Source organism: Homarus americanus, unplaced genomic scaffold (assembly GCF_018991925.1).
Source record: "Homarus americanus isolate GMGI-L3 unplaced genomic scaffold, GMGI_Hamer_2.0 scaffold19244, whole genome shotgun sequence".
Classification (NCBI taxonomy): domain Eukaryota; kingdom Metazoa; phylum Arthropoda; class Malacostraca; order Decapoda; family Nephropidae; genus Homarus; species Homarus americanus.
This window is the reverse complement of record NW_024742923.1, coordinates 462108-479563: the sequence shown is the minus strand read 5'-3', so window position 1 is coordinate 479563 and position 17456 is coordinate 462108. Positions and strand designations below refer to the sequence as shown.

Here is a 17456-nt window from a genome sequence, read left to right as displayed (position 1 = left end):
GGTGGTAGTGGTGGTTGTTGGTAGTGGTGGTTGTTGGTGGTGGTGGTAGGTATATGTAGCACACACTCCCCAAATACACACACACACACACACACACACACACACACACACACACACACACACACACACACATAATGACATAAAATGCAGAGTCTTACTTAGCATAAAACGTTAGATAACGTCACTAATTTATAGCTGACAGATGTGTATATTTTCTTCATTAATTTATATATATACACATGCAAATTGGTGTATTTATATGTCGCAGGATAAAACATGATCTAGCTAAGGAAGTTTCAGGATCACCCATCACCACTCCTATCACCATCACCCATCACCACTCCCCATCACCATCACCCACCACCACTCCCCATCACCATCATCACCATCACCACCCCCATCACCATCATCCACCACCACCACACCTCCACACCCAATTATTCCCCTCACCCACTCCTTCCTCACCCACCTCTTTTCCCTCAACCCCCCTTCAGCCAGTCTCCCCTAGTGACATCCCGACCATCAATCACAACCGTTAGCAGCTTTAATCCCAAGTCTGAGCCGGCTAATGTGTCCGTCTGATTGTATGACCATTAATAGGCCTATAGCACAGTCCCCACCCCCTCTGACTGTTGGTAGTTGTGGTTGGTGGTAGTTGTAGTAGTTGTGATTGGTGTTGGTGGTAGTAGTAGTTGTGGTTGGTGGTGGTAGTAGTAATAGTAGTTGTGGTCGTTGAAGAAGATTCAGATGCTGGTGGTTGTTATGGATGCAGTTGGTGGTAGTGATTGTGGTTACTTATAATTACTTGTAGTTGTGGTTATTGGTAGTAGTAGTGGTTAATAGTGGTTGTGATAACTGATACGTATATAGTTAGTTGTAGCTACAGTATGTGGTTTCTAACGGTGGTTGACGGCTAATAGTGGTAATTGTGGATAGTTGTTGTTATAATGCACATCTCGACCTCAACACACTAAGTCAGGTCACACTAAACAACAACAACAACGATTAAAAACAATTAGAGTGTTGTATATTCCTCTCTGTTGACTTTCACGGTGTTTGTAATTTTGACTGCTGGTCCACACACACACACACACACACACACACACACACACACACACACATATATCCCTTCTCGTACTACCAATTTTTGAACAGTGATCAGAGTGAGAAATGAGCAGACGCGATTGACCAGCGTAATGATGGGAGAGACAGAGGGGAAAACCTTGATGATCTGTCTGCCGTATGTTGCTGATCTTAACTGGGAGGGGAGAAAGGAGGGGAGGTTATGTGGGAGGGGTAGGGAAGGGGACATGGGAGAGAGGGAAGAGGTAATGCTAGGAGGTAATCGGGGAAGTGGGGAGAGATCAAGGGAGGGGGGGGGGGAAGAAAGGACAGCACTTGTCTGACACTACATAATATTGAGTCTATATTTTTGTCTTAACTAAATTAATCTACATCATCACCATCATTATCACTAGCATCATCATCATCATCATCATCATTATTATCACTATCATCATCATTCTCATCATCATCAACATCATCATCATTATTATCACTATCATCATCATTCTCATCATCATCATCATCATCATCAGAAACATCAGCATATGGATACAAATACAGATACAGACACGAAACACAGGTACAGGTACAGACACAGGTACAGACACAGGTACAGGGTACAGACACAGGTACAGACACAGGTACAGGTACAGACACAGGTACAGGTACACACAGGTACAGTGGTACAGACACAGGTACAGACACTGGTACAGGTACACAGACACACAGGTACAGGCACAGACACAGGCATAGTACAGACACAGGTACAGGTACAGACACAGGTATACAGGTACAGACACAGGTACAGGTACAGACACAGGTACAGGTACAGACACAGGTACAGGTACAGACACAGGTGTACAGGCACAGGTACAGGTACAGACACAGACACAGGTACAGGTACAGACACAGGCAGCAGACATTAAGACACAGGTACAGGTACAGACACAGGTACAGGTACAGACACAGGTACAGGTACAGACACAGGTACAGGTACAGACACAGGTACAGGTACAGACACAGGTACAGGTACAGACACAGGTACAGGTACAGACACAGGTACAGGTACAGACACAGGTACAGGTACAGACACAGGCACAGGTACAAACACAGGTACAGGTACAGAGACAGGTACAGGTACAGACACAGGTACAGGTACAGACACAGGTACAGACACAGGTACAGATACAGACACAGGTACAGACACAGGTACAGGTACAGACACAGGTACAGGTACAGTAATCCAATATAACAGTACATGGACAGTGCTCCAAGTCAATATATAATACTACATGTACAATATTGACAGAAAACACACTAGCCTTCAATACATTAAAGCGATACTCTTCAAATTAAACGCCAGAACCCAGAACTAAACGCCCTTGTTGACATAGAACGAGAAATATAAATAAATGAATCGGGGAAAACGTTTAGTTCTGGAGACTATTGAGTATAAGGTATTAGATTCCTCATACAACCAAAAGAGAATCGGTACTAGAGGATCATAGACTCTCGATAGAGTTTCTGATTCTTATGTTGTAGTGTTTATTGTAAATTTTGTTAGCCTTGTATTGAAAAATTTAAGATTTTGTTCGATGTTGTTTTGAAATTTCAGAGAGAATTTCTTGTTTTATTTTCTATGTATATTTATTATTTTTGTTCCTGTTTCCATCATTGATCTTTATTGAATTATCTTATACCTCCCTTTACCAACTTATATCAGTTCCCACTTTAACCCTCTTCTTATCTCCCTTTATCAATCTCTCCTATCACCCTTCATCTATCATTTCCCCTTCCTTTATTTACTGTACCTTCCCTATCTCTTGTTTATCAACCAAAACAATCTTCCTTATTGGATTTATCTCATCTCCCACCTTCATCAATCTCTCTATCATTGTATCAGGAAGCAAATCACGACCCCCCTCCACTCCTCTTCCCTCTCTTCCTCTTTCCCTTCTCCATCACCTTCTTTCATCCCTCCCTCCCTCCCTCCCTCTGCCACTTCCCTCCCTTCATTCTTCCCTCTCCTCTCCCTTCATTCCCATTCCTCCTCACTTCACCCCTCTCTCCTCCTTCCTTACTTCCCCCTCATTTTCCCAACCCCCCCCTACCCCCTCTCCCCCATCTTCCCTCACACCACACACACACACTCAAAGAAAAATAAAGCAATAATTCCCTACGTGGTAACTGCGGCACGTTAGGAATTTCAATCTAGGAGGAGAAGAGTCTGAGTAAAGACGTGTTGGCATTTGAAGAGTCTCAGGTCTCGATCACTCCTAAGTTAAAAGCTTTCCAATGATTCGTGCTTGAGGAAATCTATCTCACTTAAGCAATGAGACAGATTTGGGTAACTTAAGTAATGAGACAGATTTGAGTAACTTAAGCAATGAGACAGATTTGAGTAACTTAAGCAATGAGACAGATTTGAGTAACTTAAGTAATGAGTCAGATTTGATTCACTTAAGCAATGAGACAGATGATTTTGATTCACTGAAACAACGAAATATATTTAAATCAGTTAAGAAATGAGAGACAGAGACAGAACGAGAGAGAGACAGACAAAAGAGAGAGAGAGAGAGAGAGAGAGAGAGAGATGGAACAACAATAATCAATAAATAAGAAACCTCAAACCATGTAACTAAAACAGGAATAGTGAGAAATATAATACATCAAATCTCTCTCTCTCTCTCTCATTCTATGCACCTATAACCATACATATGTTTGATCTATCTATCTATCTAGTCATTCAAATACCTCCTTCTACTGATAGTGAGAGCGATAATAACAAACAAACTTCAACATACAGAGATAAAAACAATACATAAACATAATCACTACTTAATCTTAGTAGTGTTTAGTTAAGTCAAAATCCCCACCTATCATGACCTAACTGATGTATGTATCTTCATATGAGAGGTGGCTTAAAGTATCCTGCCACCTTGTCATTATAGGTTCACGGAGGGAATATGCCGCCCACGGATGGCTTCAGGCACCCAATATCTTTATCGAAAATCTATAGTTTAATTAAACGCGGCCACGACACAAAATGTCCATTGGTGAATAAACTCGAGAGATACATTGGCACGTGTGGAGAGGCATTAAATATCTAGCAATACCGGGTCTCCAGTCTCTCTCTCTCTCTCTCTCTCTCTCTCTCTCTCTCTTTGTGCTGGGTGGCCAGAAGGAGACCACAGGCAGGCAGGCAGGTGTTTGTCCCCGCGTCACACACTACAATGCTCCTGAGACAAACGTCACCTAAATGCTCGTAAATGCTCTCGTAAGGACCTGCCCCTTGCCCCTTGTACCTTCCCCTGGCCTTCTCCTGTCCCTTCCCTTTATCATATCTCGAGGGATGGTAGGTGTGGTTGGATAAGGGAAAAAGGGAGGGAGGGATTGTGTGGTTGAGGGAGGCAGGGAGAGACGGAGAGACGATGTGGGTAGATAAGAAAGGGAGGGATGGTGTGGGTAGATGAGAGAGGGGTGGATGATATGGTTGGGTGAGGGAGGGAAGGAGAGGGGGTGTTTTGGGTTGAGAGAGAGAGAGAGAGAGAGAGAGAGAGAGAGAGAGAGAGAGAGAGAGAGAGAGAGAAGGAAGGACAGTAGGTAAAAATAGATAATCGAGGGAATGATACAGAAAGGTAAGTGAATATGTGTGTGCGTGTGTGTGTGTGTGTCTATGTGTATGTGTGTGTATTGTGAGAGGTCTGTACGTCTCATCGGCAGGCAGTGATCAGCATCATCGAGGTCGACCCCCCCCAAGCTTCCCGCCTCATTGTCTAAATTCTTTGTAGTAGTTTCCCTTAAAACATTTTACGAGAGGCCATTTTCTTTGTATGAGTCTCCAGCCGCGAGGTTAAATTAGACTTACAAATCTATCCTGAACGTTTGTCTTCCCTTTGTCCTATTTTTTTGTTTTCTTTATCGGATATTTATCGTGTTTTTAGAGGCTGTGGTCTGAGGGAGGGAGAAAGAGGGTGTGGGGGAGGAGGGGGAGTGAGGGTAAAGGGAGGGGGAGTGAGGGTAAAGGGAGGGGTAGTGGAGGTAAATGGAGTAGTGGGGGAAAGGAAGTGGGATCGGGGGCGAAGAAGGGGGGGAGGTAGGAAAGGGGATAGGGATTGGAGGAGGAGAAGTAAAGGGGAAGAAATCGGAAGGTCTTGGGTAAGGGAGGTGGGAGGTGAATTTCTTGGGGTGGAGGAGAGGAAGTGGTTCTGGTAGCGTTGAGAGACAAGAGAAAAAGGATGTGAATCACCTGAATAATCTGCATCACAGCTTATTACACCTAAAGATTAACCTTCTAACGCTATTATGGGGGAACGAGGTTAGGTTAGGTTTGGTTTGTGCTGCATTAGGTTTATTTTCGTGGTTCGTTTACTAGTGAAAAAAAATTATCAAGAAATAAATTGGCGCATATGGGATATTACCGTGTTGCAACATATCTAATTAGTTGGAGTTTCTAGTCTTAATTTCAACCAGTAGCTCCTCACTGTGCTTATGAATCGACTTATAGGGTTTTAATCTAAATGTCCTTAAAGAGAATAGCTTGTAATTATAAGCTATGGCCCTGAAGAACAGTCATATTAAGATAAAAGTTTAGTTACGCTTAAAGATGTACTTTATCGTTTTCTATTATAAAATTTTAACAGAAAATGACAACACTGTACAACATTTTAATAGAGACTCTTATAATATTTAGAAGTTTAACACTAATTCAGTAAAATCGTCATCGCTGTTCATAGTGGCTCGGCATGTTCCGTTATAAACATTAATTCAATTACCCAAGAATAGCCTACAAAAGTTATTAGAATTTCACTTATCAGATCACTGAGGATTTTAAACATTATATAGATATTTTTGTTTACAATTTTATTTTACTACATTTATAACACAATACCACACATTGTATTATTAACTCGAAGTAATAATAAGTATCACCTATATTCCACAGCGTAATAACAAGCAACACGCATTACTAAAAAAATCTAATTATTACTTTAACAATAACTTACTATATGTCTTTTTAAATCACAAATACACCATAAATTTACAGTCCATTTAGATGCGTTAGTTATGCAAGACATAGAAAATTAATAGGTTTTCTTGGAGTTTTCTTTAGTAGACCTAACACTGAGGGCTGGAGGCGAGGAGATGAAACCCAAAACCTATAATGTTTAGGAGTCAACACAAAACGTTAAATCACATACTTATGATGCCATATTAAAACACACATGGTGAAAGACTATGGCTACAACTACTAGTGCTTACTCACGCCAAATATGAAGAACAATTACTGTACCTATCGTTAAATAGATACAAGTATACAACAATAGGTATGTCAAGGTACTACAGGTGGTTGGTATAGTTAATACTTCAGAGAGAAAAGGCACTCCGTTTTATACCTGTATGTTGCAATGGGATAATTATTTTCGCTTTCCACTGAACTTGCATTATATGTTGTTCATGACGTCTGAGATATTAAGTGTAAGATATTTAGGGGGGCTCATGGCAGGGGTTCAAATTTGGCAGGAAACTGTTTTTTAGAACCTCTTTGTGTAGGTATGTGAAGAAGGCCTATATTGTGTTTAAGAAATTGGTATCATGCAGGTGTTTGAGCCTATATAGACAAACACCACCACGGAAGCTCACACCCAGCTGACTTGCCCTGGATCACACCTCGAATCAAAAGTCTTATGCAGCAAAGAAGCAGAGCCTTCTATTTCTATGACAACAACCGCTACAGGTCCCTTCACAACCAAATCATCTATGAAATACGCGCTGCTAAGAAGTCTTACTACCCAACGAAGCTGCAACACCTGAAGCAGACCAACATCAGTCAGTGGTATGGTAAACTTAATGAGCAATATAACAACCATTTGGCAACTATATGCCACACGCTCTCCCGGCTTGACACAACCAGTCTCCCTGGTTACCTATCAGCTCCTTCTCCCACTGACTTAGTGGAAGAATTTGAAGTAGCAAGATTTTTTTTAACAAACTGAAGATAAAATGACCCACCACCCCCATTGACTTCCCAATGAAACTCTACAAGGAGTTCTCCCCGGAACTAGCTAAACCCCTCTGCGCCATCATCAATGCTTCCCTCAGCCAAGCAAGATGCTCAGTTGACTGGAAGACCTCATATATGTCACCAGTGCCCAAGTCAACGAGCCCACAATCCTTAAATGAGTTACAGCCTATTGCAATCACCACAATATCCAGCTTAATCTGCGAGTTTCGTTTTTGACTGGGCTTATGGTGATATTATAGGCGCCATAGATCCTCAGCAATTTGGCAATATGAAAACTTCCTCTACCACTCACTGTCTTGTCAGCATTCTCGACTACATATACCGCCATCTGGAAAAATGAGAACGTCTGTGGCTGTCGCCTTCATTGACTTCGCTAAGGCATTCGACCTATCGACCACAATTTAATCAGCAACAAAGCTATCGACCTCGGTTTTCGGAGAAGTCTTATACCATGGCTTACAGACTTCCTTAGTGACCGACGCCAAGCCGTACGCTTCCGAGGGGCTGTCTCCACTTTTCAGTCACTCACCTGTGGCGTCCCCCAAGCACCAAGATGGGACTGCTCTGCTTCCTCATGTTTATCAATGATGCCCAAAGAGAAACCACTGCTCGTCGGAAATATGCTGACGACTCCGCCATTGGGATCAGTGTCAACAACTCGGCTCCCGACAGTCTCCAAAATTGGACCACCAACAACCATGTCACCATCAACCATACCAAGACCATGGTTATGCACATCAACCTCTCCTCTGATCTTGTCTCGCCTCCCTCCATCGCACTGGGCCCCAACACACTCCAGATTGTGGACTCCACGAAGCTCCTCGGCATCACTATAAATAACAAGCTAAATTGGAAAACACACGTCAGTGCAATTTTCAAATCCTCCACTTTTCGTCTTCACCTCCTCCGCCGTCTCAAGTCCCTCAGAGTTCCCGCGTCCGAGCTCCCCAGTGCTTACTCAACATTCATACTTCCCAAGCTCACTGATGCTTCCATTTCCTGGTCTTCCTCTCTGAATGCCACACAACGAAAACACCTAAAAAAAAAGAGTACAGAAGAGAACGTGCAAGATGATCACACCCAACTCCACATATCAAGAAGTACTCAACACAATGACTCTTTCGGCTCTCTCTGATCATCACCACGACCTCATCTGCAGAAGCTTCTCACCAGGGAGAAGCTTCTGCACCATCCTCGACACCGGCTCCTACTACCACCCGAGATCCCTCGTCTGCGAATTGCTGTTCGACATTACAACCGCATCCAGCTCATACGAACACGTACTGGTCGTTTTAAGAACAGCCTAGTCCCAACCATTGTAAAAATTATCAACAACTCGTAGCTAACTAGTGTATTCACTCCCAGTCAATCTTAACTTTTGGTTGTTTTAAGAACAGCCTAGTCCCAACCATTGTAAAAATTATCAACAACTCGTAGCTAACTAGTATATTCACTCCCAGTCAATCTTACCTTTTTGCACTATTACTAAGTTGAAATGCCCTGTAGTAGTAGTACAACCTTTTCCCCACCTTGTTACTAAATATCATATTTGCATCACTTATGTTAATTGTATATTATTTGTCGATCAAGTTCCCACCCCCCCCCACCACACACACACACGTCTCAATAATCAGCAACGTGTCATCTCTGAATCTCTAAAACAAAGCCTTAAAATACTTATCGCTTTAAAGTTTTAGTATCGAAGCCAAATCAGGGGTCGGTAATGCCGTGGTAAGTCCCGTCTTCCTCACTAATGGGAATTTCAGGAGAGGCGAGCGAGGCCTGGCTCTGACTGTACTTCGGTAGGACTTCGTTGGCCCTCCCAGAGTCCACCATATTCCCGACGTGGTCCGCATCCCAGTCCTTGGGGCAATTGCCAGGCCCCTCGGGACAGTACGTGAAGTTCTTATTTTGAGGTGAAGACAGCAACACCGCTAAAGCGAAAATGAAGAAAATGATGACGGAAGCGATGAAGGAAATTCGGTCGATCACTTGACAGAGGTTACGCCACTCCAGCACACGGACGGAAGTCAAGGAGGCTTGTTGGGACTTCTTGTTTTCTTTGTCCGCCAGCAGAAAGTGGATGCCTTCCAGGGCCTCGAGGTTACGTTGCTGGTACTCGTCTGTGTGAGAGAGAAGAAGACTGTGTTGTTAGCTGTCAACAAGTTTGAGTGTAATAATAATAATAATAATAATAATAATAATAATAATAATAATAATAATAATACACGGTTTATTACTAGAGTTGCAGCCGGTGGCTGAAAATATACAGACTTACATTTGATTTAGACATAATGATATAATATGCATTGAATACATTTACAGGGCTGTACAGTACATAAATCAGGAGTTGTTTATTATTTTAACGATAGATGTGATGGTGCTATTCTTATATCTATCGGTGCGGGTTCTTTTGGGCTGAATTTTGTTGTAGTGGCGGACTGCGCGAGGTGGGTGGGGGGCTGCCGGTGGCAGGAGGTGGTTATAACGAGGGTGGTGCATTAGTTGGCTGCCAAACCTTTCCAGTGCTTGGTGGTGGAGGTCACTGAGGGATTGCATTTCCAGGGTGGAGAGAGCGTTGATGTAGCCGGAGTATTCTGCGCCGAGCATGATTCTGCAGGCCCTTTTCTGTACCTTCTCTAGCCGATGTTGTTGGGTGGAGTTGAGAGAAGACGACCAGGCTGGTGACGCATGCGTTAGTTTGGGGAGAATAAAGGCGTTGTAGATGGTCCTCAGCTCTGGCGTGGGTGTCCCAAGTGACCTAAGTCGTCGTAGCATGTAGAGACGGTATGAGGCTGCCTTGACTGTGTTATTTACATGGGCCTTCCAGTCCAGTTTGTTGTCTATACTTACACCCAGGAGTTTGGCAGGCTGCACCAGCTGGAGAGGATGGGCACCCACTGTGACTGCTGGGGCTTGCACTGGAGTGGTGGCGGTATTGATGTGCATGACTACGGTTTTGGTGTGGTTGATGGTGACCTTGTTCTCCGTAGTCCATGCCTGTAGCCTGTCCAGGATGCCTTGTAGCGATGAGTAGTCTGGTGCGGTGTTGTCCACTGAAACCCCCACAGTGCAGTCATCCGCGTGTGTGTGCGATAGTGTGTGTGTGTGTGTGTGTGTGTGTGTGTGTGTGTGTGTGTGTGTGTGTGTGTGTGTGTGTGTGTGTGTGTGTATGTGAGGGGTGTGTGCGTGCGTGCGTCTATTTGGAGGCTTCAGAAGGCATCACTCACCCATATTAGAGTCAGCCTTGTGTCGTTCAGGTGTGTTTAGTGGCTCCACCTGCACCATCTTCGCCTGGGGACTCTTGGCATTCAGTCGACAAGCAGCCTGAAACAAGTGAGTCATTAAGATGTGTCAATAAAGTGAGTCATTAGGATGTGCGTCATTAATATGTGTCAGTATACTGAGTCATTATGGTGAGTCAATATAGTGAGTCATTATGGTGAGTCAAGAGGATGAGTCAGTACCACATTACTCATACATATAGGACCCCATGAAATAAATTAGGCACCAGGAATTACCTTACGGGACTCCTCATTCCACTTGGCCTTGAGATCTTCTGGAGGCGTCACCCACAGCCACCGACCCAAGAACTGAGATACGATACTAAAACACAATGAGAGAGAAGTGAATTTAAATTTCTATTAATATTAAAGGAAACGATACTGAAGAAACACAGAAATATTCACATCAAAAATTAACCCAATTAATGTGGTTGCGTCCCTCAGAAAGTTATCCAGACAGTCTTTTGAATATATATCTATTACATGTGAATAATACGTATGGAAAATAAGGATAAAGAGAATTATAAATACAAGAATAAGGAGAAAATATGAATAAGGATGTGTTGAAGTAATATAAACAGAGAGAGAAAAGGCGAGAGAAATGGTGAGAGTCTGAGAGATGACAATTACCTGATAGAATTGGGAACCGAAGTATCGACGCTGTAGTGACAAGTAAGAGATATGACTGAAATGATGATGTTTACCCCGAGCATCAGGATACTGCCACCATAGTATCGACCTGTGGGAGAGGAGGTGCTTAATACACTCAGTAGCCACTAACCTAACCAAACCTAACCTAACCTAACTTATAATACAGTCAGTAGAGTCAATAACCTAACCTAACCTATCATCTAGTATAGTCGGTAGAGTCAATAACCTAACCTAACCTAACCTAACTTATAGTACAGTCAGTAGAGTCAATAACCTAACCTAACCTAACTTATAGTACAGTCAATAGAGTCAATAACCTAACTTAACCTAATCATTGTTGAATGGGAAAAAGACCTACCGATGAGTGGGATCTGCTGAGTGGGAGGTATTTCCTGGGACATGGCCATAAGGAACACCATCATGGCCAGGAGGGCATTAGTGGCCAAACTGACTTTCTCTCCGGACTCCGCTGGCAGTAAGAAGGTCATGAGGGCTGAAAGTATACAAGAGAGGGTGTTAGAGGGTGTTAGGGGGTGTTAAAGGGTGTTAGGGGGTGTTAAAGGGTGTTAGGGGGGTGTTAAAGGTGTTAGGGGGTGTTAAAGGCGATGTTAGTGTGTGTTAGAGGGTGTTAGGGGTGTTAGAGTTTGTTAGAGGGGTGCTAGAGGGTAAGAGGGGGGTGTTAGAGGCAGAGGGTGTTAGAGGGATGTTAGGGGTGCTAGAGGAGGATGTTAGGGGTGGGTGAGGGGTGAGGGGTGGGTGTGTTAGTGGGGTGAGGGTGGGTGTTAGGGTGGGTGAGGTGAGGGGGGGGTTAGGGTGGTGTTATTGGGGTGGGTGTTAGTGTTAGGGTGGGGTGAGGGGGTGGGTGTGTTAGGTGGGTGTTAGGGGTGGGTGAGTGTAGGGGTGGGTGTTAGGGGTGGGTGTTAGTGGGAGGGTGGATGAGAAGTGAGAAGAACGAAGAAGAGAAGGAAGAGGCTGATGTTAATATAGGGGAGAAGGGAGACGAGAATGATGAAGGAAGAGAAGAAAAAGGAGACTGAGGGTACACAATGAGGAGAATGTTAGTGGGAAGGAGGAAGAGAAATGAGTAGGTAGGAGAAGGAAAAAGGAGACAAAGTTGGAATAGGAGGAAGAATCAAAAGATAGATATTTGTGAGAAGTGGAGAGGGAGATGGAAAGGAAATTGAAGAAGGAAGAAAAGAAAGGGAGAAGGAAGTGAGGGGAAAGGGGAGGGAGAGGAGTCGAAGAGCAAAGGCGTTAGTAATCAGAGTGAACCATCTCCTATTCAGACAACAATAAACACGAGAACGAATAAATATGTAACTATATATCTGTATGTGGTTAATATATGTATATAAACAGGTATAGACAGGTATTGACGGTGAATACAGGTTTCAGGAGGGGGTATTAGGTGTAACAATCAAGACAGGTGTCAAAAGTGAGGAGCAGGTGTGAGGCATCAGAGGTGAGGTTAGGTTAGGTATTAGGCGTCGCTATCAACACAGGTTTTGTAGTTGAGGACAGGTGTTAGGTTGATCTTACCACACACGTTGACGATGGTGCCAGGCAGGATGAAGAAGAAGAGAGCAAACAGGACCCTCCTCTGCACCTGTATGTGGTACGTGACGACTGTTGAGTAGAGAGGAACCCCATTAGGTTAATAGATGTAGACTCACTCTCTCTCTCACTCTCTCTCTCTCTCTCTCTCTCGTAGGATATTCAGGGAGGATTGACGTGCTATGTGTTATCTTAGATCATACAGGGAGGTCCTAGGGCTTACAGGGATGGAGTCCGTGGACCTCTCAGGAATCACACTTACAGGAGAAAGGAATGATACAACAAGGGTCATGGACGCTGTGCAGGACGGAGTAGAAGTTCTCCAGGTAGAACTCAGGATGGGGGGTGTATTCGGTCAGGTCACCGGGGCCTTTAACTAACTGTAACTGTAGAAGAGGAAAGAGTTGTCTGAACATTTTGTATCCAGTTAAGAATAAGTTAAAGGTAAATGACATAGCCTGGTCCCTCCTACCCCCGTGTAGTTCCAGGAAAGAGAAGAGATTCATGGTCTCACTGATCGAAGGGAGTATTACCCAAAACGTATACTCGAGTCTACAGTCTTATTTATTGGAGGGTATACTACTCAGAATAGTAAACTAAAGATAAACTCAATTGTAAGGACTATTAACTAACCTCCTCCGCTGAGTAGGTCCATGAGGCAAAGTTAAGCAAGCAGTCTTGTTGGTCGAAGGGGTACCAGAGGGTGTCAACGTTACAGGTGGACTGGAAGAAAGCATGAGAGACCAGCTGGACCTCCCCGGTGTAGTAAATCCTGGCGTTGGTGTTGAGGATGCCTAGCTCGTAGCCTGAGACAGCACTGTTCGAGCCAAAGAGAAACTTAATCGAATGCACACTTATAAGTTATTTTAATGCAGTATATATATTTTCAAGATCAATGTTGGATACAAGACGCCTGCAAGAATATCGAGGATGTGGTTTGCACGAGACTAACCATTTAGAGTGACGAAGCAAGAGGAAACAAGGTGAAAAGTTACTATAGACTGCAACATCAACAAAGCAGGTTGGAGAGGTTTTGACTGTGGGCTATGGGCATTTGTGAATTATAAACCAATATCAATGTTTTGTGAAAGTCCTTGAGATTCAACCTAAAATTACGAACTGGGATCCACACGTCAGGATGTTACTGTTGAAGATAATTACAACTCTAACTTCAGGGCATATGTAGACTGACAATGAAATTTACAGTAAACGTCGGTAGAACCTCTTGCCCATCCTTCCTCTGTAACTCACCTGTTCATTAGGATAATATCAGGATACCATATGTGTGTGTGAGGGACGATAATGAGCTCAGTGTTGTTGTAGGAGGCAGGGTCCCAGGACAGGTAGTGATCCCTCCACTTCATGATCATTTCCGTGTTGATGATGAGCCTCTGTTCCCGGGTTTTCTGCAAAGGTCGTGCGACAAAATAATAAAGAGAGTGAGATTACAGAAGCTACCCCTTAACGCTATTACATTTTCTTTCTTTCGCATAGCAATCATTGAAGAAAACGTTTATTTGGTCTTTATACACTGCACAGCTAAGTCTCACCAAGCTTCGAGACACTGGACAGATAAGTCTCACCAAACTATGGGACACTGAACAGCTAAGTCTTACCACACTACGAGAACACTAGACAGATAAGTCTCACCAGGGCGAGGACGTTAAAGAGAGCAATCTCGAAGAAGACGAAGGTGGTCTCGGTTTGATGGGTCACAGGGCGCACATGCTTGTTGTAGTTGAGGAAGAGATCGTTGAAGAGCTGGTGGTTGTCTGAGAGAGGTTTATCGGTATTAAGGGACGACCACACCAATCCTACCAGTGCTGGAAGGAAAGGATATGACTTTTGTTGTATGCTAAAATGGCTTCTATTGGATGCTAGGATATGACTCCTATTGGATGCTTGAAAGAAAGGATAAGGCTTCTATTGGATTCATGGAGGTACGGATACATCCTTTCTACAAGATATGGAAGGAATGGATGTTGGTTATGTTAGATGGATGATAATGAAAAAATGTCACCTTATACAGGAGCTGGAAGGAGGACGAAAAGGGATAAGGCGATATAGTTCCTATTAGAAGTATCAAGGTGTGTGTGTGTGTGTGTGTGTGTGTGCGTCTCACCTGAACTGAGGAAGAGCAGTCCCAGAGGGCAGCCTGCCCCTTGTGACATCACCATTATCATCAAGCGACCCCTCAATCCATCCACACTTCGAGAGGCACCACAGCACCTCACCAAGTAGCGACAGACACGCGGGTGTTGGTGACAGAGCGAGTGGTGAGTTTCCTTGTGACGAGTCTCTTAGTGCACAAGTCCTGTAAGTGAGAAACACCAATGAAATCACTTCCCTGTTTGGTGAAATCTTTTATGAATGCTGATCAAATGTAAATGTTTGATGCTCTAATAATAAGAATTGGGCAAATCAGTCAGTATTCTTTACATCTGTTGTTGTCTTTGAATTATTATTTTTATTGTTAGTTTATTTTCACGCAAATTGCCTGGAGGAGGAGTACCTTTAAGTGACACCTTCATGGCTTAGGAACACCTTTAAGCAAAAATCATCAGAAGGAGCCACTTTAAGTAACACACACCTGCCAGGAGGAACACCTTTCAGCACCACCTGCCTGGAGGAACACCTTTCAGTATCACCTTCCTGAAGGAACAGCGGAATACCTTTCAGCAGCACCTGCCTGGAGAAGAAGCACATCTAAGAATCACCCACCTGGACGATGCGCTGCACCTTTAAGTAACACCGACCCCAGCTGAGAGACACCACACCCTGCGCAAGGAACGAGGACAGGTACAAGCATCAACAACGATTATCACGAAATGTCTCCTCCTCGTTAAGACGATCGTGTCGCGTGCAGCTCATTGAGTACCTCCCAGAAAACTCACCCAAACAAGAGACAAGGACTCTTATTATTATAATGTACCCCCAAATTACAGACATTTATCTCTGCCTTGCCAAAAAATTATTAAAAAGAGGGGGGAGTTTTTTTTTATGGTTTCATGTTGTTGGTGTTGTCTCTCGTAATAAAACACAAAAACACTCATACACCATAGCGTCGGTTATAGCCACACGCAGGAGAGCACAAAACACTCCATTACATACGAAAAAGGAAAGTTGCCAAGGCCGAAATTCACGAATCTGAGACATCTAAACGCATCCTGTTTATATATAGTTGTCCTTTCACGAATCAGTTAACGCCGTGAGGCCTTATGGCACAGTTCATCGGAGATTCATAGAATAGTTTAGTGAGTGGTAAGCGAGGCTGTAAAGATAATGTGGGAACCATTAAAATGAGACGACATTAACGTAATAAGTCGAAGTTTTACCCAAGGACTCACGGTAAACAGGACTGAAGACTTTAATATACAATCACCTGGTTATCATGTTTCGATTTATTGATATTTTTAAAAGCCTCAAATACCTGAGCTAACAAGACTCGGGTAATTGATACATCGTGCCCAATATGGTCTTAAAGGGGTTAGCAAATAGCCTATAAACGGTGCAAGTGAAAGGGTCCGAGTACATCTTATGGGGAAAAATTAAAAGTAAAATAACTTATTACAAAAGAAGATAAAAAGTTGAAACATGAGTAAATATTTAAACATTCATATTATCTATAAACTTAGTGAAACAAATGCAATCTGATCTTAATACTTTGGTTAAATGGTTTTGAATCTTCCCCAAGAAGCGTAGCTGCTGAGAGTCGACAACTTGATATAGAGTTTGAAGAAACTAGAATGAATTATTTGTCTTCAGCTGGCGTAATGTTGTTGTAGGAGTTTATTATATTCAACATTTCTGTACCTGTGTTTACAATTGTGTTATTTGTACCTGTGTTTATAATTGTGTTATTTGTACCTGTGTTTATAATTGTGTTATTTGTACCTGTGTTTATAATTGTGTTATTTGTACCTGTGTTTATAATTGTGTTATTTGTACCTGTGTTTATAATTGTGTTATTTGTACCTGTGTTTATAATTGTGTTATTTGTACCTGTGTTTATAATTGTGTTATTTGTACCTGTGTTTATAATTGTGTTATTTGTACCTGTGTTTATAATTGTGTTATTTGTACCTGTGTTTATAATTGTGTTATTTGTACCTGTGTTTACAATTGTGTTATTTGTACCTGTGTTTATAATTGTGTTATTTGTACCTGTGTTTATAATTGTGTTATTTGTACCTGTGTTTATAATTGTGTTATTTGTACCTGTGTTTATAATTGTGTTATTTGTACCTGTGTTTATAATTGTGTTATTTGTACCTGTGTTTATAATTGTGTTATTTGTACCTGTGTTTATAATTGTGTTATTTGTACCTGTGTTTATAATTGTGTTATTTGTACCTGTGTTTATAATTGTGTTATTTGTACCTGTGTTTATAATTGTGTTATTTGTACCTGTGTTTATAATTGTGTTATTTGTACCTGTGTTTATAATTGTGTTATTTGTACCTGTGTTTATAATTGTGTTATTTGTACCTGTGTTTCTTTATACATGTGTTTATCTGTACTTGTGTTTGTTTGTATCTATGTTGTTTGTGCATGTAATGTTATGTACCTGTGTTTGCTTGTACCTACAGTATGTTTGTTTGTACCTGAGTTTCTTTGTTTATTCGTGTGTTTGTTGTAGAGTTAAGGACCAGTACTGACACATCACTATTTGTATCACACGTACAGTTGGGGACATTTCCGACTAGTACACTCAGCGTTGTCAATCCATCCTCTCCGTGAGGTGTGAACCCCGAGAGTATCAACACGCGAATCTGAAGCCTTGAAGTTACTCGGCGAGACGTGAGGTGCACACAGTAGCCTGGGATCACAATGATATAATTTGACTCATTACATGTGCCCTGCAACGTTAACATAGA

At 42.6% G+C, this 17456-nt stretch overlaps 1 protein-coding gene across 1 annotated transcript; it reads right to left on the bottom strand.

The window, feature by feature from the left end:
* Nucleotides 1-8288: 8288 nt before the first annotated feature.
* Nucleotides 8289-14882, bottom strand: LOC121877082 (acetylcholine receptor subunit alpha-type unc-63-like). The gene is made up of 11 exons (XM_042382723.1): nucleotides 14702-14882; nucleotides 14230-14402; nucleotides 13831-13985; nucleotides 13213-13396; nucleotides 12842-12965; nucleotides 12565-12651; nucleotides 11384-11518; nucleotides 11005-11113; nucleotides 10612-10696; nucleotides 10321-10417; nucleotides 8289-9213 (listed from the first exon to the last, which is right to left on the bottom strand). Exons 1-11 carry the CDS (start codon nucleotides 14760-14762, stop codon nucleotides 8801-8803), a joined length of 1623 nt encoding a protein of 540 aa, XP_042238657.1. The 5' UTR covers nucleotides 14763-14882; the 3' UTR covers nucleotides 8289-8800.
* Nucleotides 14883-17456: the final 2574 nt, after the last annotated feature.

What these genes read in the sequence shown, in the direction of transcription:
- LOC121877082 (XM_042382723.1), bottom strand. Translation starts at nt 14,762, where the DNA reads ATGATAATGGTGATGTCACAAGGGGCAGGCTGCCCTCTGGGACTGCTC. An exon ending in ACTGCTCTTCCTCAGTTCAG is followed by an intron (nt 14,403 to 14,701) that starts GTGAGACGCACA and finishes CTTTCCTTCCAG; the next exon opens with CACTGGTAGGATTGGTGTGG. An exon ending in GATATTATCCTAATGAACAG is followed by an intron (nt 13,397 to 13,830) that starts GTGAGTTACAGA and finishes TGGCTCGAACAG; the next exon opens with TGCTGTCTCAGGCTACGAGC.